Source organism: Penicillium subrubescens (assembly GCF_028828155.1).
Source record: "Penicillium subrubescens strain IBT 31985 chromosome Unknown utg000007l_segment0_segment0, whole genome shotgun sequence".
Lineage (NCBI taxonomy): Eukaryota > Fungi > Ascomycota > Eurotiomycetes > Eurotiales > Aspergillaceae > Penicillium > Penicillium subrubescens.
Genome location: NW_026643157.1, coordinates 1,431,785 through 1,448,279, shown reverse-complemented (window position 1 = coordinate 1,448,279; position 16,495 = coordinate 1,431,785). Strand labels below are relative to the sequence as shown.

Sequence of the window (16,495 nt, the reverse complement as noted above, 5' to 3'; positions counted from 1 at the left end):
CCACGAAAATGAGTTCCTACCATAACTAGCTTCTTCTCGGAGACTTTTATCCCTCAATCGGGATTGGAGATGACAGCTAATAACGAAACTGTACCGAGGTCAAAGTTGAACTACTTGATCTCTTTGCCTATGGTTCATTGCTTCCCGCAAATATCATGAACTATAAGAATCATCGTTACGACAACCTTTTCAACTAATAATAAACGTATGCGATATAACATCGTCACAACGTCTCATTGACACACTGTGAAAGTTGCAGTTGCAGTATCTACCATACATAAACCTTCTTAAGATCTCAAAGGGAATACTCATTCAACCTCGTAACCCAAAATGAGGGACTCTACTCCTGGCCCGGCAAAGAAACATCTGAACGGCATCACCTTGTTTTGCCTGGCTTTTGTTATATGTAATAGCTGGGCTGGTATTGCCGGAAGCCTTCAACTAGCACTCATGGCTGGAGGACCGGCCACTCTTATCTACTCGATCCTCGTCGCCACTTCAGCCTACTTTGCAATAGCAGCATCAATGGCAGAGTTAGCAGCCGTTTACCCCACAGCAGGTGGGCAATATCACTTCGCCTCTATCCTCGCCCCACAGCGATGGAGGCGAGGGGTGTCATATACGTGCGGGTTATTGGCGCTGTTCTCTTGGCTCGTTATTGGAGTTTCTGTCACCAGCATTACAGCTCAGCAACTCCTAGCTTTAGTATCTACGAGCCTCTCGGATTTTGTGCCTCAACCCTGGCACGTTTTCTTTGTCTACCAAGGATTTGCGCTCTTTGCAATGCTATACAATGCCTTTATCCTGAAACGAACCCCCTGGACACACAATCTTGCTTGTTAGTACTGAAAACCTTACCCTCAACAGAGTCTATGACCTGACTTTTTTGAAAGTTATTCTTACAATTGCCTTATTTTTTGCGTCTTTCCTCCTCTTGCTTATAAGAGGGAACCCGAAGGAATCCCACGAGTTCGTCTGGAACACATTCTTGAACTATACTGGATGGCCAGACGGCGTGTGTTTTCTCATCGGTCTCTCGACGTCTTGCTACATGTACAATGGCCTCGATGGGGCCATGCATATGGCGGAGGAGTCCAGCAACCCTGAAAAAGTCGTGCCTCGCACTACGATGGGTGCAATTGGAATTGGTTTCACCACTGGGTTTGCCTATACAGTGGCCCAAATTTATGCTATATCGGACATCCAAGAAATCATGACCACGAGTCAGTAAGTTTTATTAGCCAATGTCCCTTCCGTTCCACAGCCATAGTAACGCCTCTTAGGTGGATTCCGTTTGTGGTTATGGAACAAGGGTTTCGATCTCGCACAATCGCTATGGTTATAGTTTCCTTCAGCATTGTCCTGTCAATGACTATTATCATTGCTACTCAAGAAGCGTCGTCCCGCCTCGCCTGGTCTCTGGCACGCGATAAAGGGCTGTTATTCTCACAGCACCTCCAGGATATTCATCCACGCTTCGACGTTCCAATGTGGGGCTTACTCCTAGTCTGGCTGTTGACGTTTACATGCGGCTTCTTATATCTCGCCTCGAAAACGGGTAAGAAACCCTTGAAATCAAAAGGCATAGTGAAGTCTGTACTAACTACTCTCCGTCAAATAAGCTTTCAATGCAATTATAGGCTCTTCCGTTATTCTTCAGCAGCTATCATTCGGCGTACCTATTCTTCTAGTAATTGTTCGAAAGCGATCAACAATCTACTTGTCTCCTGCACGCAGCTTCCGTATGCCTAACTTTTTAGGCTATATTGTTAATATCTACGCGGTTGCATTTATCACCCTCATGGCTGTTATACTGTGTCTTCCAGTCACTATCGCAACGGATGCATCTACAATGAGTAAGTGCTGTTCATTCGCAGGCATAAATATTCGATGATACCGTTCAGACCAGACTAATAATACCCTCTCTAATCTAGACTATACTTGTGTGATTCTAGGGTTTTTTCTTTTGCTCGGTCTGGCAAATTGGTGGCTGCATGCCAAGGAACAGTACAATGGCCCTGTGATAGAAACGTGGGAGGGCCGTGAGGCTGAGCCAGCTCGCATCGCCATCCCTTCCCAGCCAAAAAATATGAATGAAGGAATTGCATAGGTTGAGTGCATAATTCAAGTGGTAATTTTCTGCGCGGCAGATGGTTGTTATCGGGTTTGATAGCCGAGTCCACCTGCTATTAATGCACCCGTGTACAGCCGTACCCTCATAGTCGTGGGGATTTGAAAAGCGATTTGACTCAATAGGTCGGACGTTAAGCTGATTTTTTTGCTATATCAACGTGCTTTTAATCAAGACCAAATAAATCAGGGTATCTTACCCAGGCTTGGTCAGACGGAGGTCCTCAGTACATCCGACTGCTGCAAGGAATGGTTGATCGCACTCTCAAGGACCACAAGATTGTATTCACGCACTGAGATCTTCAACCAAAGAAAAAAATGGTTGAACACAACGGTCTCCAAGGGGATGGAAGTAGCGGCTTCAAAATTACCTTAATTGATTGGAATCTTTCTGGCTGGCGCTCTTACGGCACACGTTTGTTGATGCCTGGTTCCTAAGGCATTTGTATCTAACTATCACCTGATTACCTTTGTGTATTTGGATAGCTCTCTCACCACCTTTCCTTCTTTCCTTCTCTCATGCTTAGTTATCCCGGCAAATGCTACCATGTTGATTGATCAATATCACTTTCGTGCTTGAGCATAACAGGTACCCAGGATTTTGGGACTCTTGTAACTCGACGCTTTATTGTCGGCTGAAGCCTAGGGCTCATCCCGGATATTCTCGACCGGTATCCTTTGGAGTACTTGATGATGCAGGTTGTTTATGCCTCGCTCTTTTACTAGGAATGTGTATTCATTGAATGAATTTCAAAATATGTCACTGGGCGCATCTCTGCTAGAAACTATTTCAAGATACCAGAAGGCTGATTATGACTTGGCACCTATGCGCTACTATCGCTGAGAAGTAAAGGTCCCTAAGCCAGGTCATATTTCAGCTCTTACTTGGAAAGTCTTCCGACGAGAGGGGTTTGCTTACTTGGTAACTAAAAGGGTAAGTCAATTATGGCAAACAAAGGTTATAACCATCTTCCAGGTCAAGCAATCACTCCCCCCTTCCGATGGCCTAGTTGGTATCCACCATAAATTGGTGAACCAATGGTGTGCCCTGGAGGAAAGGGCAAACAAAAGAAGAAGAAAAAACCGAGTCAGTGTTGATGCTTCGAGCTCCACAGAAGGCCAGGCACACCCCTAGGCGGGGGGAGTATAATTTTTTTTCGATTTTTTGTGTATTATTATTTTTCTAATAGAAAAGTTTAATTTAAGGCCTTATAGTATATTCTTTTAATTCTTTAATAGCCCTTTCCACAGCATTAGAGAGTAAAAAGGTGGTGCTGTATAGCACTGGGGTGGGATGGCGATCTTCGTTCTTCGGTGTCCTGGGATAGCAATGAGGCAACAAGGCGAAGTATACAGGGAGGATAAGGTCCGCAGTCAATTTATAGATGCGGGAATTTTATTAAGTTTAATTTTTGGATAGCTTCATGTCAAACAAATGTGTCTGGAGAGACTATCTCACGGCCTAGCAAACATGTGCCTCTAGGGGGCTTCAGCGATCATACTCTTTCTTCAATGGCTTAGATTTCATGTCAAGATCAAATGCATGAAATATATGCGTATTTCCATGGATGATTAGGACTATACAAGTGTCAGCAGGCAATGGTCACGCTATGGTCACTAGGACTCTTGACTGTACTTCGATTCTTGTTCTAAACAAAATCTCTGGATGCACCAGATCTAGAAGGTCATCTTTATAATATTTGAAACAGCAGCACAATACCCTGGATATTTGACAGTATCAATTGTGAAGCTTTCTAAGTAATAAGGCTACAATTTACGATGAAGCATATCCCTAGCATACTATACGGTCTTTACCACTCAGAGCCCGAACCCGAGGGTGATCTTCAAAATGACCCGCTAAGACCCGACCCCACTCTTATCGGCATATCACACGGCGCAACGCTAACATGTGAAACGCAATTCTCGCCATCCATGCGCCATGCAAGAAATTATTGCCCCCAGCATGACCGTTATCTGTCAAATCATTTCAACGCTCTCGTAGGCGACACTATCTATATTTTGCCCCTCCATTTGACACTCTCAATGAGTCTCCTTCCACCTCAATCTTCCTACACCACTCATACACCACCTGATGGAGTACTCACGTATCCCAATTCTTCCCATCCCAGCCTTAATTCGGCGTCGGCTATCCCGTTTATACTCGTCCCAAAGGGTTGTAACCGATAACAAGCCGAGCGGGGCTACGAGGAATGAGCTGACTACTTTGTCCGAGCCGCATTTGCCATTTCATGGCCAGCTTTTGGAGCGAGCTGCAATCGAGGCGCAACGGCTCTCGACGGCGAGTGATGATCTGAGTTCTTTTGACTCAGGATCCAGGGGATCGAACAGTCCTCCCGTTGAGGAAGTGGACTCTCCTGTAAAATACGAGACCGACTCTGGTCTGCGATGGAACAGGGTCGTACCCGGTAAGCATAAACCCACGAAGGAAGAAGGTCCGATCAAAGTGACTAGCAGCTAATACCTCTTCTTTCCTGTAGCATTTAACCTCCTCCGAAATGCCGGGTATGAAGCCCAACAACCACAAGCCGACGGCCGACTTGCTCGATCTCTCTATATCAGTGCCGTGATGTATCTGCTAGATGCACTACCTTCAGATCTTACACCTGACGAGACAACGATGCTTCAGCATCGCTTACCCGAACAAGTGATAGACGCAGTTGCATCTTCTTCACAGCCGCAAATAGCTCATCTCGAGGGGTCTGCGCAGTCCAGAGCCATACAGCCCCCGAGGTCATATCTCCACCGGCTACTCGCCTCGGGGATTGTGCAAATATTCCTGATTATTCGATTCTTATTACCATATTTCAGGCTCTTCCTCCGTCAAGTCTATGAGTATGAGCGATCGCATCGAATCACCGAGCGAATTGTCACGACTACTCTGGATGCGGCAGACGGATTGGGCAAGAGTGGTGTGACCATCGGCTCGGCAGTTTGCAAGTTTAATGAAGGCAAAATCGGGGCTGCTGTGGGAAACGTCGCCACTTGGTGGATTGAAGGCGTTGCGGGAGGTATCTATGAAGGTGTAGGCGAAGGTATGATGCATTTGGGATTGTTGAAACCTGGATTAGAACTTGATAGATTGGTATTAGAAAGACGTTAGATGCACGATGCACTAGATTTAATGACACGTCATGTTTCCCACGCTTGAAATACATGTCAAAAGTGGCTACAACTCTGAAGTGGTGATGTCAATTCTCCAATATGATTTGCGAAGTCCAACGCTGCATGCGCTAGGATTCTCGTGGTGACCACTACTTTGATCCCACAGTTCTCGTTAAGAATAAGCGGTAGCTCGATGCATCCTAGAATGATAGCATCGCACTCCTGGGCCAGCTGATGTGCAACGCTAACCAGCATATCGCGAATTTCATTTCGGAAGATCCCATGAATCAACTCTTTATGGATGATGCCGTGGACGAAGTCCTGGTCCCTCTCAGATGTATACACCGCAGTTATACCTCGTTTCGCTAACGGAGCATCATAAAGACCCCATCTGACAGTAGGTTTTGTTCCCAGTACTCCAACGCGCTTGTAGCCATGTTTCTCGCAATAACTGGCTGTGATCTCCAGAATACTGAAGACGGGGATCGTTGACTTCTCTGCTGTTTGATGGTGTACAATATGCGGGGTGTTTGAAGGGACGATGGCATAATCCGCACCCGCTTAGGCTATTCTATTGATTGAATTGCTGAGAATTGTCGCTGATGGTCCGAAATCGTCTGTGTTGATAGCTTGTTGGATCCCTCGAATTGCGGGGTGTGGGTGACGATGGGAAGATGTGCAACGCCTGGCCTCATAGCTTCGCGGCCTATCTCCTGGTGGCAAACCACGAGGCCCTCGATGGTCTGTATGCAAATTCCAATCGTTTTCATGTTGAGACGATCGTGAAGGGCGATGGAAGATGGGAGTCTAGGTGGAATGGTTGATTCTATGGAAAGAAGCGGGGATCTCAGGCCTGATCATTGCACCACAGCATGCTGCAAACCCCCACTTTCCCAATCGCTCGTTGCTTGAAACGGTGACAGGCAACTAAAAGTCTTCAGCACTCTCCATGAAACATATTTGCTTATTGTGGTTCCTGGTGATCTCGTCCGAGGTTGTGGTTCTCATAGTTCCATAGATCGGCGATAAGGCCAGGCGATAAGAGACACTCCGGCACGATGTTCCCGTGTTTTGTTGAGCCCCCGAGGATCTTCCCAAGAACAACCTCCAATTGCAACTTGCGTGCTGGGTCAACTCTATTAGACTCCAACATGTCGACAACAAGGTTACCTTGCATTCCGTCTATCCGGAAGCAGCAGCTTCATCTCGAATTGTGAGCCCATCTCACCCCTATTCCGCTCAGGAGGCGGCAACACATACTGACGCTCGATGTTCCCCGTACAGCGCGAGCTTGCGACAAGCCGCACCACCTGGAGTCTACGTGACCCTTGCGCCAGGTGACCCGACCCTGTGGAATGGGGTGATCTTTGTCCGCTCCGGTGAGTATCAACTCAATGCGACCCCCACGACTTGTTAATTGACCTTCTGGCCCTCTCCCCGTCAGGTCCTTATGCCTCTGCCATCCTGCGCTTCCAAATTCGCTTTCCAGACATCTACCCCGATCTCCCACCATTGGTCACCTTTGGAACCGATGTATTCCACCCATTGATTGTTCCGCTCACCACATACACGTTCAGCACAAGCTCAGCAAGCGACGATCCAGTCAGCGCAACAGACGAGGAGCGGCTGCCACCGGGCGGGTTCAGTCTGCGCCATGGTTTCCCACATTGGTTTGGCAGAGCGAAGCGGAGTGGTCTAGCGTCTGGCAAGTCATCTCGAAATGTGAGCGGAAATACTGTTGGTACTGTCCCTGGTGCAAGAACCGCATCGGGTAGATCTCGGACGGAAAGCGATGTAGCTCCTGATGGCTCGGCCACTGCCCCAAGCCAAGATGAGCAGGCTCTAGCGGGCGATGAGAAACCTCGGGTCTCTCAAGTCCCTTCGGCCGCGCAGTTTGCAGAGGCAAGAACCGTTGTGCCTGTCGCGGAGTTGCTGGAGTACATTCGCTCGACATTTGATGATGAAGAAGTTCTGGATTCTTTGCCAGTAGAGGCCGCAGGAAATCCCGGCGCATGGCATGCGTGGAGAGCACATCGTCAGGGGGCGCTTGGCCCAAGCGATTTGAAACGAGGAAGTCCGCAGGCACGGCTTCCTGGGGATTGGCATTGGGATGGAATTTGGGCTCGGCGAGTTCGGGATGAGATTGAAGCAAGTCATTCGGATCCAATGCTGTTTGGAAGCGCTGCCCGCGGCGGTGGTGACGAAATGGTAAGCAAATTGAACTTCATCCTTTGATCGCAGCTGGTAGCTGACAACACCAACAGATTCGGTTTTCGCGGCTGGACAACGCAACCATGGCCTCGGTGAAGGAGACGATGCTGACAGTGGCCAACGTGCATAAAGAGTGATGATAGCGCTTGCCTTCAAAATATACCCAGCGGATGCCATTTTTCATTGCGTCGTTCCTGCCTTGTCTCTCGGAGCCCGCGCCTCGGTCGACTTTATAACCGACTTCCGGAGTCCATAAAGTCTTCTGACTACGCATTGCTACAACCTTACAAAATGACCAATTCTTTATCGCTGGATTTTAAAAGCTCTGCATTGCTTATCTCTTTAGTTCTTGTTCCCATCGTCATCCTTTTCGTTGCCGTGGCTGTGGCCCTTTCGTGCTCGGAACACTGCAGCTATCGGGTGACCAGACCCGCTTGGCTGGAACGGCTCCTCCGTCAGAGACGCGGATACAGAAAGAAGAACCGGTCCGATCTCGAGGGCGGCAACAATACGCAGGGGACCGAGTCATCGGAGTCGCCGCTCGAGTACCAAGAGCCCGTTCAAAGCCGAGAGCAGGTCTAAATCTCTTTCGTGATGGAAGAGGCAATGCCCCCACCGCTCACGGCAAGAAAGCTCACGTTGGTGCGAAGCCAGAGCACAGGTTCCACTGCGTCGTCGTATCCACAGATCCCGCTTCGACAATCTTCTTTGTCGGCGAGCCTGAGCGATGGTACCAGCGGCCAAGGATTATCAACAAGAACACCATCACTTTCCGAAAGTCGCCGTCAGATTCGAGTTGTAAAGATCCGGGAAAGAAACGCGTGGGCTTCTCAATATCCGAATGGCTTCGATCTCAATCCAGCAGATGACCCCTTTGATGACAAGGTGACTACAGCTTGCTCCGCATTTCTTTGTTTCTTAGTTGACATCGCAATTCAGAACGCGCGATTATTTGTCGATGAACAACAAGCAAATCAAACTAGGAATCGGTATCGAGCCCGCCCGCGATTGACGATCCGCTGGAGTTCTGGGTCTTGGAACTCTTCCGGTTTATCTGCACCTTCAATCTCAACAAGCGCGTCATTGTCATCAAGGCCACCCACTCCGCAAATCAAAAGTCTTCAGTATTCTCAACTCAAATCAGAATACTTAAGCCCAATGGAACTACCAGTCGCTTTCGTCGATGTGAAATCGACGACTAGTCGACCGCAGATTGGCCTGGGACCCGTGTCTCTGTGGACAACCGTACATGTGTCGGCCGACGTCAGCTCAGTTCCTTTCCCGGGAACTCCAGGTCTCGCTCCTCTTGATGTCATCATTCTTCTTGATAGTTTGTGAGTTGTGTTCATCGAGCCCACCGTTGTGTCATCCCGAACTCATTCACTTTCTAGACCTCAGCCCTCGGTCAACCTGCTGACGCAGATTAATTTGGGGCCCACTGTATTGGCATCTGATCTTGTTCACAATCATGACCGGATTGCATTGGCATGCATCGACGGAGCGGCGAAGCACGGGTTTGAAATCTTGCTGCCACTGGGCTTCCATTCCCTTGATATTGTTCGATCGATTTTGAACAGATTCTCCCAACGCCAGCACCTCATGAAACATAGGGCACCTCATGACCTTGGGAATGTGATTCAACAGGTTGCAAACATTTTTGGCACTCCGACCAGACCGGCCTTTTGTCATCTATTCTTTGTCTCTGCCACCCCGCCAGATCATTTGTCAATTCCGTCAATTGACCAAGCCATTGGATTCCATACAATCACTCCCCAAACTTGCCTACCACTGACTCGGCCGAACTCCGAGTCCGGCTGGCATATCTCTTACGATGTTGGCATCGGGGATGTGTGTCCTAACGGAACCCATTTTATACGCAAAGTGTCCAAAGTCATCCAGCAGCTTCGTACTGGAATATGTCCAGGATCTATATCAGACCTGAAACTTTCTCTCTCTCCTGGTCATGGGTGTCTCATACAAACAGTTATAGATAGCGCTCGGCTCTCATCGCTACGTCCAGGCGAAACCTGGGTTGTTCCGGTACAGATCATTGTACCAACCGCCTCCAAGCACGCGTCTTCTGCCTCTGAATCTCCGGTTCATTCTCCTGGTTTCGAGGACTTGTTCACTCAGATAAATGAGCTTTTGGAAGACTTCACTGGTGAAATTATACAACCTGTCTTGACTGCTTCGGTCAATTATCGGCATTCGCTTCTCCCGCCACTGAACACAATCCATGCTGAGACACATCTTACTGTTGTCAGGATGGAAAATGACCGTCAACGCTGCAGATCAAATGTCATCATAATTGGACAAGGTGGAGAGCTGGATAGGTTCTGAATAGGCGGGCATTGCCTTGAATCCTTTCGTCCAGCGTGTTTCTTTTTAGAGTTGTTTTTCTATTCTTAGCCATGGTTTTCCTTTTCGACGTGCTATACAATAGGCTTCTAGTTATTAGGATTCGAGCTGTGTATCTTTTGTTACGAACAATTGACCAATGCATTCAGTTTCTAATGTCTCTCAAACGGATATATTAAATGCGACTTTAAATGTTCCCCACAATTCACCACGTCTCCTTGATCAGATCGGCACATTTCTCACCGATACCGTACGCAGGCATCTGAGTGTGTCCTCCATGTAAAGCTGGCATAACACTGCAATCCGCCACGCGCAAGCCAACCACACCACGAACCCGGAGTTTCTCGTCCAGAACAGCCATGGGGTCATCATTCTTGCCCATTGCGCATGTCCCTGCTGCGTGGTAACCTATCTATCGTCAGTTTTGAACTTATCCACGCACAGTTGTTCCCTTCTCAACTCACAAGTAGTAGCATGTTCCTTGACATACGGAATCCATTCCTCCCTCGTCTTGTAAGTATGGTGCGACAAATTCGAAGGCCAAGATCCCTTCACAATGTCCTTGGTACCAGCTCCATTCATAACAATCTCATTGCCAAATCGACAAGCCTCACTGAGAACCAAGACATCCAGAGGGTCCGCAAGATAATTGCAATCCACGATAGGATTCTCCATCGGATTTGCCGATTTCAAAGTAACAGAGCCGCGCGACTTGGGTGCGAATAGCTCCGCGATCATCGAGAAAGCGTGCTTATGGTCGATGGGGAATTGATTGTATTGCTTCGGTCCGCCGTAGCACTCTGCCGTGAAGAATTCGATATTGGGTTGTTTGGGACTTAGGCCCATCGGATCTCGGCCGATTTGACGAGGTGCGTTCTTCCAGAGTGGCTCGTCTTTTAGGCGGTCGTCTAGTCTGGCGAAGGCGAAGGCACCGAATGGGAAGGTTGAGAGGAAACCGGTCTTTTTCTCTTTCCATTCTGCGTATGTTTTGTTGAAGTTGCCGTCGTGGTAGACGTGGTAGTCGGTTGTGAGGCCGGCTTTTTCGGTTTCGTAGAACATGAAGACGATCTATGACGGTGTTAATGTTAGCAACTATGCTAGGGTATGTTGCCGACTGCTGACTTACCAGGTGGTCCATGAGGTTTTGACCGACTCCAGGCGCACTGACTGTGCATGGGATATTGTGCTTAGCCAACTCTTCCTTGGGTCCGATACCTGATCGAAGAAGAATTGCTGGGCTGCAGTATGCTCCTCCCGAGATGACGATCTCCTTTCGCGCATGGTAGATCTTTGAACCACCATCGGACGTCTTCGCAGCAACACCCGAAGCACGAAGCTGGTCCCCCTTCTGTGTAAAGATCACTTTATCCACTGTTGTGTCTGTCTGAATGGTAATATTTCCACGGCTGTTCTTGTTGGTCACGAAATCAGCACCCGTTGTCCGAACGCCACTGTAGACTGTACGAGGCGCATGGCCACAACCGTGGGGCACATCGCCAGTGCTGAACATGTCGTGATTCAGTGGCAAGCCCTCCGAAACGAAAGAGTCGAGCAGCAGGTTTGAGATTGGCGCTAGGTCGTGAGGCTCCGTGTGCAGCGGCCCTGAATAGCCATGGCTTTCGTTATCAGCTTTGAACCAGGGCTTGGAATGGAAGGTCTCGGCCTAGAAACAATTGGTTTTCAGTGTTAAACAGTGTGTATCAAGCAATTCAATGATCTCTTACCTTCTTCATATAGTTGAAAAACTCCTCGCCGCTCCACCCTTCCAATTCCCAATCATCGTAATCCTGTTTGCAGCCACGAATACACAGCGTGCCATTGCACCCACTACAACCACCGAGGAATCGGCCTCGACTCAATTTGACCTGACGATTGTCAACACCTGCCATAGGCGGGGTAACAAAGTTCCAATCAGTCTCTGCATCGAAGTTATTTGACCATCTTTTTCACCATTAGCGAAAGTCGTCTCCACGGTCGGTCGCTTTGAAGCTGCTCACCCTCCAGCCATATGCACATTCTCCAAGTCCTTATTATGCTGTCCAGCCTCGAGTAGAAGAACCTTGATCTCCGAATTCTCGGCTAACCGACCGGCGACTACACATCCGGAGGTACCACCACTGTCGATTGTCAGTTGGGATTCTTGCACAGCTGTAACATGACCGACCCACCCGCACACAATGTAATCATAGGTCTGATCGCTTTCAGAGGCCATGATGGATAATCCGAGAGATTTTTCTTCTTTTGTTCTCCAAACTCACACGAGGAGCTACACAAGTACGAGGAGACTCTACTTATAAACAGTGGCCCCCAACAATACAACAATACGAGACACGGGAGAAGCGGCGGTGGGTTCCGCTGTACAACTACCATTTTGGGAGAAGATTGTCCAATGAGACACGATGTTGTGAGTGGGCTGTATGCAATATCTGCAGGCGCTAACTACATTTTCAGCATTGCAGATTTGCCAAGTGACTACTAAGTAGCTGAGGGAGACCAAATACCCAAATCGTTGAGCAGCTGCAAAATGCGGGGGAAATTCGGGTAAACTTTTGAGGGGCGGAACGAACTGGTCAATTTTCCGCCGTGGTGAGGAATACCCCGCACAACCTTAATTTGCTCTCATGGACCGATTGGTGATCTGCATTGGAGATATGTAGATACATTAAAGTAGTAGGTGTACCTTGATTGACGATATTAATATTCTCCGTGGGTGGAGAATCAGTTCGCGAGCACTACTGTAGAATCGAAGGAAGCTATCGATGGTGGCTTGCGGGGCCAAAGTAGATTCCCTCCACTCTTATCTCTAGCAACCTATCAGAGAAACAAAAGAAGTAACTCGCTAGCCAAGAGTTGAATAAGCTATTGAGAAGCTGAAAAATTGGTCAAAGCTGGAGCAACCTTTTCCTCCCGAGGCTCATGAGTCCACACAGGATCCCCATCGTCGTCGAACTCGGCCCACTGGAAGAACGAGCAGCTTTCTTTGCCTGGTACATATCCAGCATAACACATCCACATATACCGCCCTCGGGTTTCTTGTTTGCGCTGTGCACACCGAAGTACCGCGTGCTCGCCACAGAGACATCGAGGTGTATTTCGCGGATGAAAAGTGTCGCGGAACCAGCGATAAGTGACATTGATCCGCCGATTGCCTGATATTGGGTGTGGAGAGATAGTCTGCGCAGGGGCGATTGAGTGTTTCCACTCTTCCTGCATCTCTGCATGCATGACCAGGAGGGAATTGTGTGGGAGGTGGATGGAGATCTGTCCTTGCGCGTCTGCACGAGCAGTAGATGACTTTCGGTCATTGGTCGCTTTTGAGGGAGTACCGCGCTTGTCTTCGGTGCCTGTTTGGCCAGTATCATCCTCCTCATCCCGAGGTAGTACTCGACGGACTCGGAATTCTCGTTCCACGCCTAGACTTAAACTACCAATGACCGGGTGGGGGCCGAGATAAGTAAAATCATCGGAATGATACCCCACATTTTCTGCGGGCCCATCGTAACAGTTGACAAAGGCTGCGTTTGGTCTCCATTCCTTCGATGACTGATACTTGAGCTTCTTGCCATCTGAATAAACCTCGCGTATGCGAGCCTGCACAGCTTCATTGACCGCAAGCTGGACTTTTCGGGACACGGAGCGAAGCCCTGGTGTTGCTTGTCGAACATTTGATCGGTATGTGCCACCATACTTGTACTCGGAGGTATGTTGTTTGTATTCCTCGGGCGTTGAAACATATAAGCTCGTTGTATGTGGGCTCTGAACTGTTCGGTTGAACAGCTGAAATTCGTATTGTGAAAAATGTTTTGATTCGTCAAGTAGTTCGACTAGCAGTGCATTCGCCTGTTCGGTAGGAAGGAAATTGTGGATAATTGTGCATGGTGTGTAGGCTGCAATATCCTCGGGGGAATAAAGGTGTAAAGTTTGTCCTTTCTTGGTAGACAAAGGTTTTCGACGAACGAGGCTATCACTAAGAGTGGTAACAGATCCATCCTTTGCTTTGGTGAGCACGTGTGACGATAATGATGTCTGAGCACCAACAGCGGAAGCTGAGGTCGCTCGTTTCTTATATGGTGAACCTGAGGTGACTTGGGTTGAGAGCAGTGAAGAAGCGGCCTCCACAGACCCATCGCATGATACTAATATGTCCAACAGGTTCTCTTGCTTGAGATCTGGAAACAGAGAGAGCAAGATGGCAATTTTGATGTCCGTGGAGTCCTCGCCAGAGGAATCTGGGTTCGGCGTGCTTGGCGCCTTAGCTGGTGTTGCACTGGCCTCCACGCTTGACTGAGACAGCCGCCGCCTCTTCCTGGAAACAAAATCATCCATGGCAACCTTTAATTCACTACCAGATTCCGCTTGAATATGTCGCGGGGACAAAGTTGATACATCTGCCTGAATGGATGCCTGGTACCTCGTAAACGCGATAAGGATTTATCAGCAAGTTCTTATCACCACATGACTGGCTTCAAATTGACCAATCAGAGACAATCAACAACTATTGGAATAAGTTGATATGGTGATGCAACACGACTCAAAATATTCAAGTTGATAAGCATCTTTGAGCTTTGGTAGATTCATTCGACTTGTCCTTGAGGAGAACACTTGTGTCCCCAGTCTTACACAGCGGATTACTCGGCCTTTCATCTCGAAATACTGTTGTAATTTATTATGTACTTGTCTAGGGACTTAACAGTGGATTTAAGTCAGGATTATAATTTTAGATCAAGGCAAACTCGAGAACAGGTTTTATATTCCCACTTCTCCAAACCCATATATCTACTATTCCTCATCCACTCTATGTTTATACTCTATAGTTTCCCCCGGGGAACGATAAGGATTGCGATAAGCCGATAACGGACGATAACGGAAAGCCGATAAGCTTGACGCCCGCCAACTGACCTCGGCCCATCCGCGCATTTGATCTCCCCGCAATCCTCCTTCTTCCAGCCCGCTTTCCCGACACGACGCGCGCGCTGAGCTATGACGGCGCATCCAACCCGTCGCTTGTGATACCCAAAAAGTTGTGGCTAGTTTTCAATCATCTCCCTCCTCTACTCTTCATCATAGCCCTCCCGTGATCGGTGATCCGATCAGCCTGCCACAATGCAGCCCACACGGATGCTTCACTATCGCACGCAGGGCTTCAACGGCACTGCGGTGAAGTATTCGCCTTTCTTCGATAACCGTCTGGCCGTCGCAAGTGCAGCCAACTTTGGTCTGGTCGGTAACGGCAGGTTGTACGTCCTCGACCTCACTGAGAAAGGGATTGTGCCGGTGAAATGGTATGTGACATCCTCTCTAGTGGCCTGCGGTTGGCCTCGCGAATCACCTGATTTTATTTTCGTCCTTGGATTTTTTTCTGAGATATTCTAATTTCCATCTCGTATATAAATTCAGGTTCACCACTCAAGACTCCCTCTATGACACTTCCTGGTCTGAAATCCACCACAACCAGCTGCTGGCCGCGTCGGGTGACGGTAGTATCAAGCTCTATGACACAAGCGCTGATGATTTTCCTGTCATGAACTGGAAGGAGCACAATCGGGAGGTGTTTTGTGTGAAATGGAACGGTGTGGCAAAAGATCGCTTCTGCTCCAGCAGTTGGGACGGCACCGTTCGAATCTGGACACCTCATCGCCAGGAGTCTCTCCTCACTTTACCTACCCATAGCTGCACCTACTCGGCTTCCTTCCCTGTTGACACCCCCGACCTCGTTTCATGTGTCACCTCAGACTCCTACATCCGCGTCTTTGATTTAAGAACCCCGGCCTCTGCTTCCAACCACCTCGTTATTCAGATTCCCAACCACTCCGGGCCAGCAGCACCACCCATCCCTGGTCAAGCAGGCATCCCGCCAGGCGGCATCGCCCAACCAGCTGAAATTCTGAGCCACGACTGGAACAAATATCGTACTACAATGATCGCAACAGCAAGTGTTGACCGAGCTGTTCGCACCTTCGATATTCGAGCCCCACAGCAAGGCCCTGTCTCTATCATGCTCGGCCATGACTATGCGGTCAAGAAAGTGTGCTGGTCGCCGCATGTGGCAGAGCTTCTCGTAACTGCAAGCTACGATATGACTTGCCGTGTCTGGAGTGACCGGTACGAAGCTAGCGGGGCTGGTGATGTGGATCCGATGCGGTCTGGTCCAACGGTTCCGATTGTCGGCTCAGAGCTTGGAAGAATGGGACGACACACAGAGTTTGCTACCGGTATTGACTGGGCTATGTTCGGAGATGAGGGCTGGTGTGCCAGTGTCGGTTGGGATGAGAGTCTTTATCTGTGGGATGTGCGAGATACGATCCCGTGAACGAATTCCCCGCCTGTTTGAAGTATTCATCTAGCTATTCATGCGAGGATGAAAGGAATAGCATGCATAGACATGCTTGAACTGGGAAGTTTCGGTTGGGATGAGAGTCTCTATCTGTGGGATGTGTGAGATACGACCCCGATCTAATCCCCTACCTGTTTGATGTATTCATCTAGCTATTCATGACCTGTGTGTGAAAGGATTAGCATGCATAGACATGCTTGAATTGAGAATTTAAGAATTATTCTCATCATGATCTCCACAATCATTGATCGGATTCTTTCTGTAGAAACAGAGCAGCGCTTACTTACGTGAAAAGTCCATGGAGTTCTAAGTTAATTGTGAGCCCAGGGATAGATAGAA

The 16,495-nt window shown here is 48.6% G+C and overlaps 8 protein-coding genes across 8 annotated transcripts; 6 read left to right on the top strand and 2 right to left on the bottom strand.

Moving 5' to 3' along the window:
* Positions 1–330: 330 nt before the first annotated feature.
* Positions 331–2,110, top strand: N7473_010289 (uncharacterized protein; the record flags this gene model as incomplete). The annotated part of the gene is made up of 5 exons (XM_057156228.1): positions 331–838; positions 894–1,227; positions 1,284–1,558; positions 1,761–1,856; positions 1,956–2,110. The coding sequence occupies 5 exons, from the start codon at positions 331–333 to the stop codon at positions 2,108–2,110; spliced, it is 1,368 nt and encodes a 455-aa protein (XP_057004883.1).
* A 2,112-nt stretch (positions 2,111–4,222) lies between these two features.
* N7473_010288 (uncharacterized protein) lies at positions 4,223–5,251 on the top strand (the record flags this gene model as incomplete). The annotated part of the gene is made up of 2 exons (XM_057156227.1): positions 4,223–4,556; positions 4,629–5,251. The coding sequence occupies 2 exons, from the start codon at positions 4,223–4,225 to the stop codon at positions 5,249–5,251; spliced, it is 957 nt and encodes a 318-aa protein (XP_057004882.1).
* A 1,153-nt stretch (positions 5,252–6,404) lies between these two features.
* Positions 6,405–7,601, top strand: N7473_010287 (putative ubiquitin-conjugating enzyme; the record flags this gene model as incomplete). Its single annotated transcript, XM_057156226.1, has 4 exons — positions 6,405–6,466; positions 6,538–6,632; positions 6,698–7,461; positions 7,518–7,601. 4 exons carry the CDS (start codon positions 6,405–6,407, stop codon positions 7,599–7,601), a joined length of 1,005 nt encoding a protein of 334 aa, XP_057004881.1.
* A 154-nt stretch (positions 7,602–7,755) lies between these two features.
* N7473_010286 (uncharacterized protein) lies at positions 7,756–8,046 on the top strand (the record flags this gene model as incomplete). The annotated part of the gene is made up of 1 exon (XM_057156225.1): positions 7,756–8,046. The coding sequence occupies one exon, from the start codon at positions 7,756–7,758 to the stop codon at positions 8,044–8,046; it is 291 nt and encodes a 96-aa protein (XP_057004880.1).
* Positions 8,047–8,058: 12 nt separating this feature from the next.
* Positions 8,059–9,959, top strand: N7473_010285 (uncharacterized protein; the record flags this gene model as incomplete). Its single annotated transcript, XM_057156224.1, has 3 exons — positions 8,059–8,349; positions 8,404–8,798; positions 8,856–9,959. The coding sequence occupies 3 exons, from the start codon at positions 8,059–8,061 to the stop codon at positions 9,802–9,804; spliced, it is 1,635 nt and encodes a 544-aa protein (XP_057004879.1). The 3' UTR covers positions 9,805–9,959.
* Positions 9,960–10,027: 68 nt separating this feature from the next.
* On the bottom strand, positions 10,028–12,034 carry N7473_010284 (GMC family oxidoreductase; the record flags this gene model as incomplete). Its single annotated transcript, XM_057156223.1, has 6 exons — positions 10,028–10,230; positions 10,287–10,890; positions 10,949–11,485; positions 11,547–11,763; positions 11,820–11,939; positions 11,991–12,034. The coding sequence occupies 6 exons, from the start codon at positions 12,032–12,034 to the stop codon at positions 10,028–10,030; spliced, it is 1,725 nt and encodes a 574-aa protein (XP_057004878.1).
* A 647-nt stretch (positions 12,035–12,681) lies between these two features.
* N7473_010283 (putative CUE domain protein) lies at positions 12,682–14,148 on the bottom strand (the record flags this gene model as incomplete). The annotated part of the gene is made up of 1 exon (XM_057156222.1): positions 12,682–14,148. The coding sequence occupies one exon, from the start codon at positions 14,146–14,148 to the stop codon at positions 12,682–12,684; it is 1,467 nt and encodes a 488-aa protein (XP_057004877.1).
* Positions 14,149–14,925: 777 nt separating this feature from the next.
* Positions 14,926–16,132, top strand: pex7 (putative peroxisome biosynthesis protein (Peroxine-7); the record flags this gene model as incomplete). The annotated part of the gene is made up of 2 exons (XM_057156221.1): positions 14,926–15,104; positions 15,220–16,132. The coding sequence occupies 2 exons, from the start codon at positions 14,926–14,928 to the stop codon at positions 16,130–16,132; spliced, it is 1,092 nt and encodes a 363-aa protein (XP_057004876.1).
* Between the last annotated feature and the right edge of the window lie 363 nt (positions 16,133–16,495).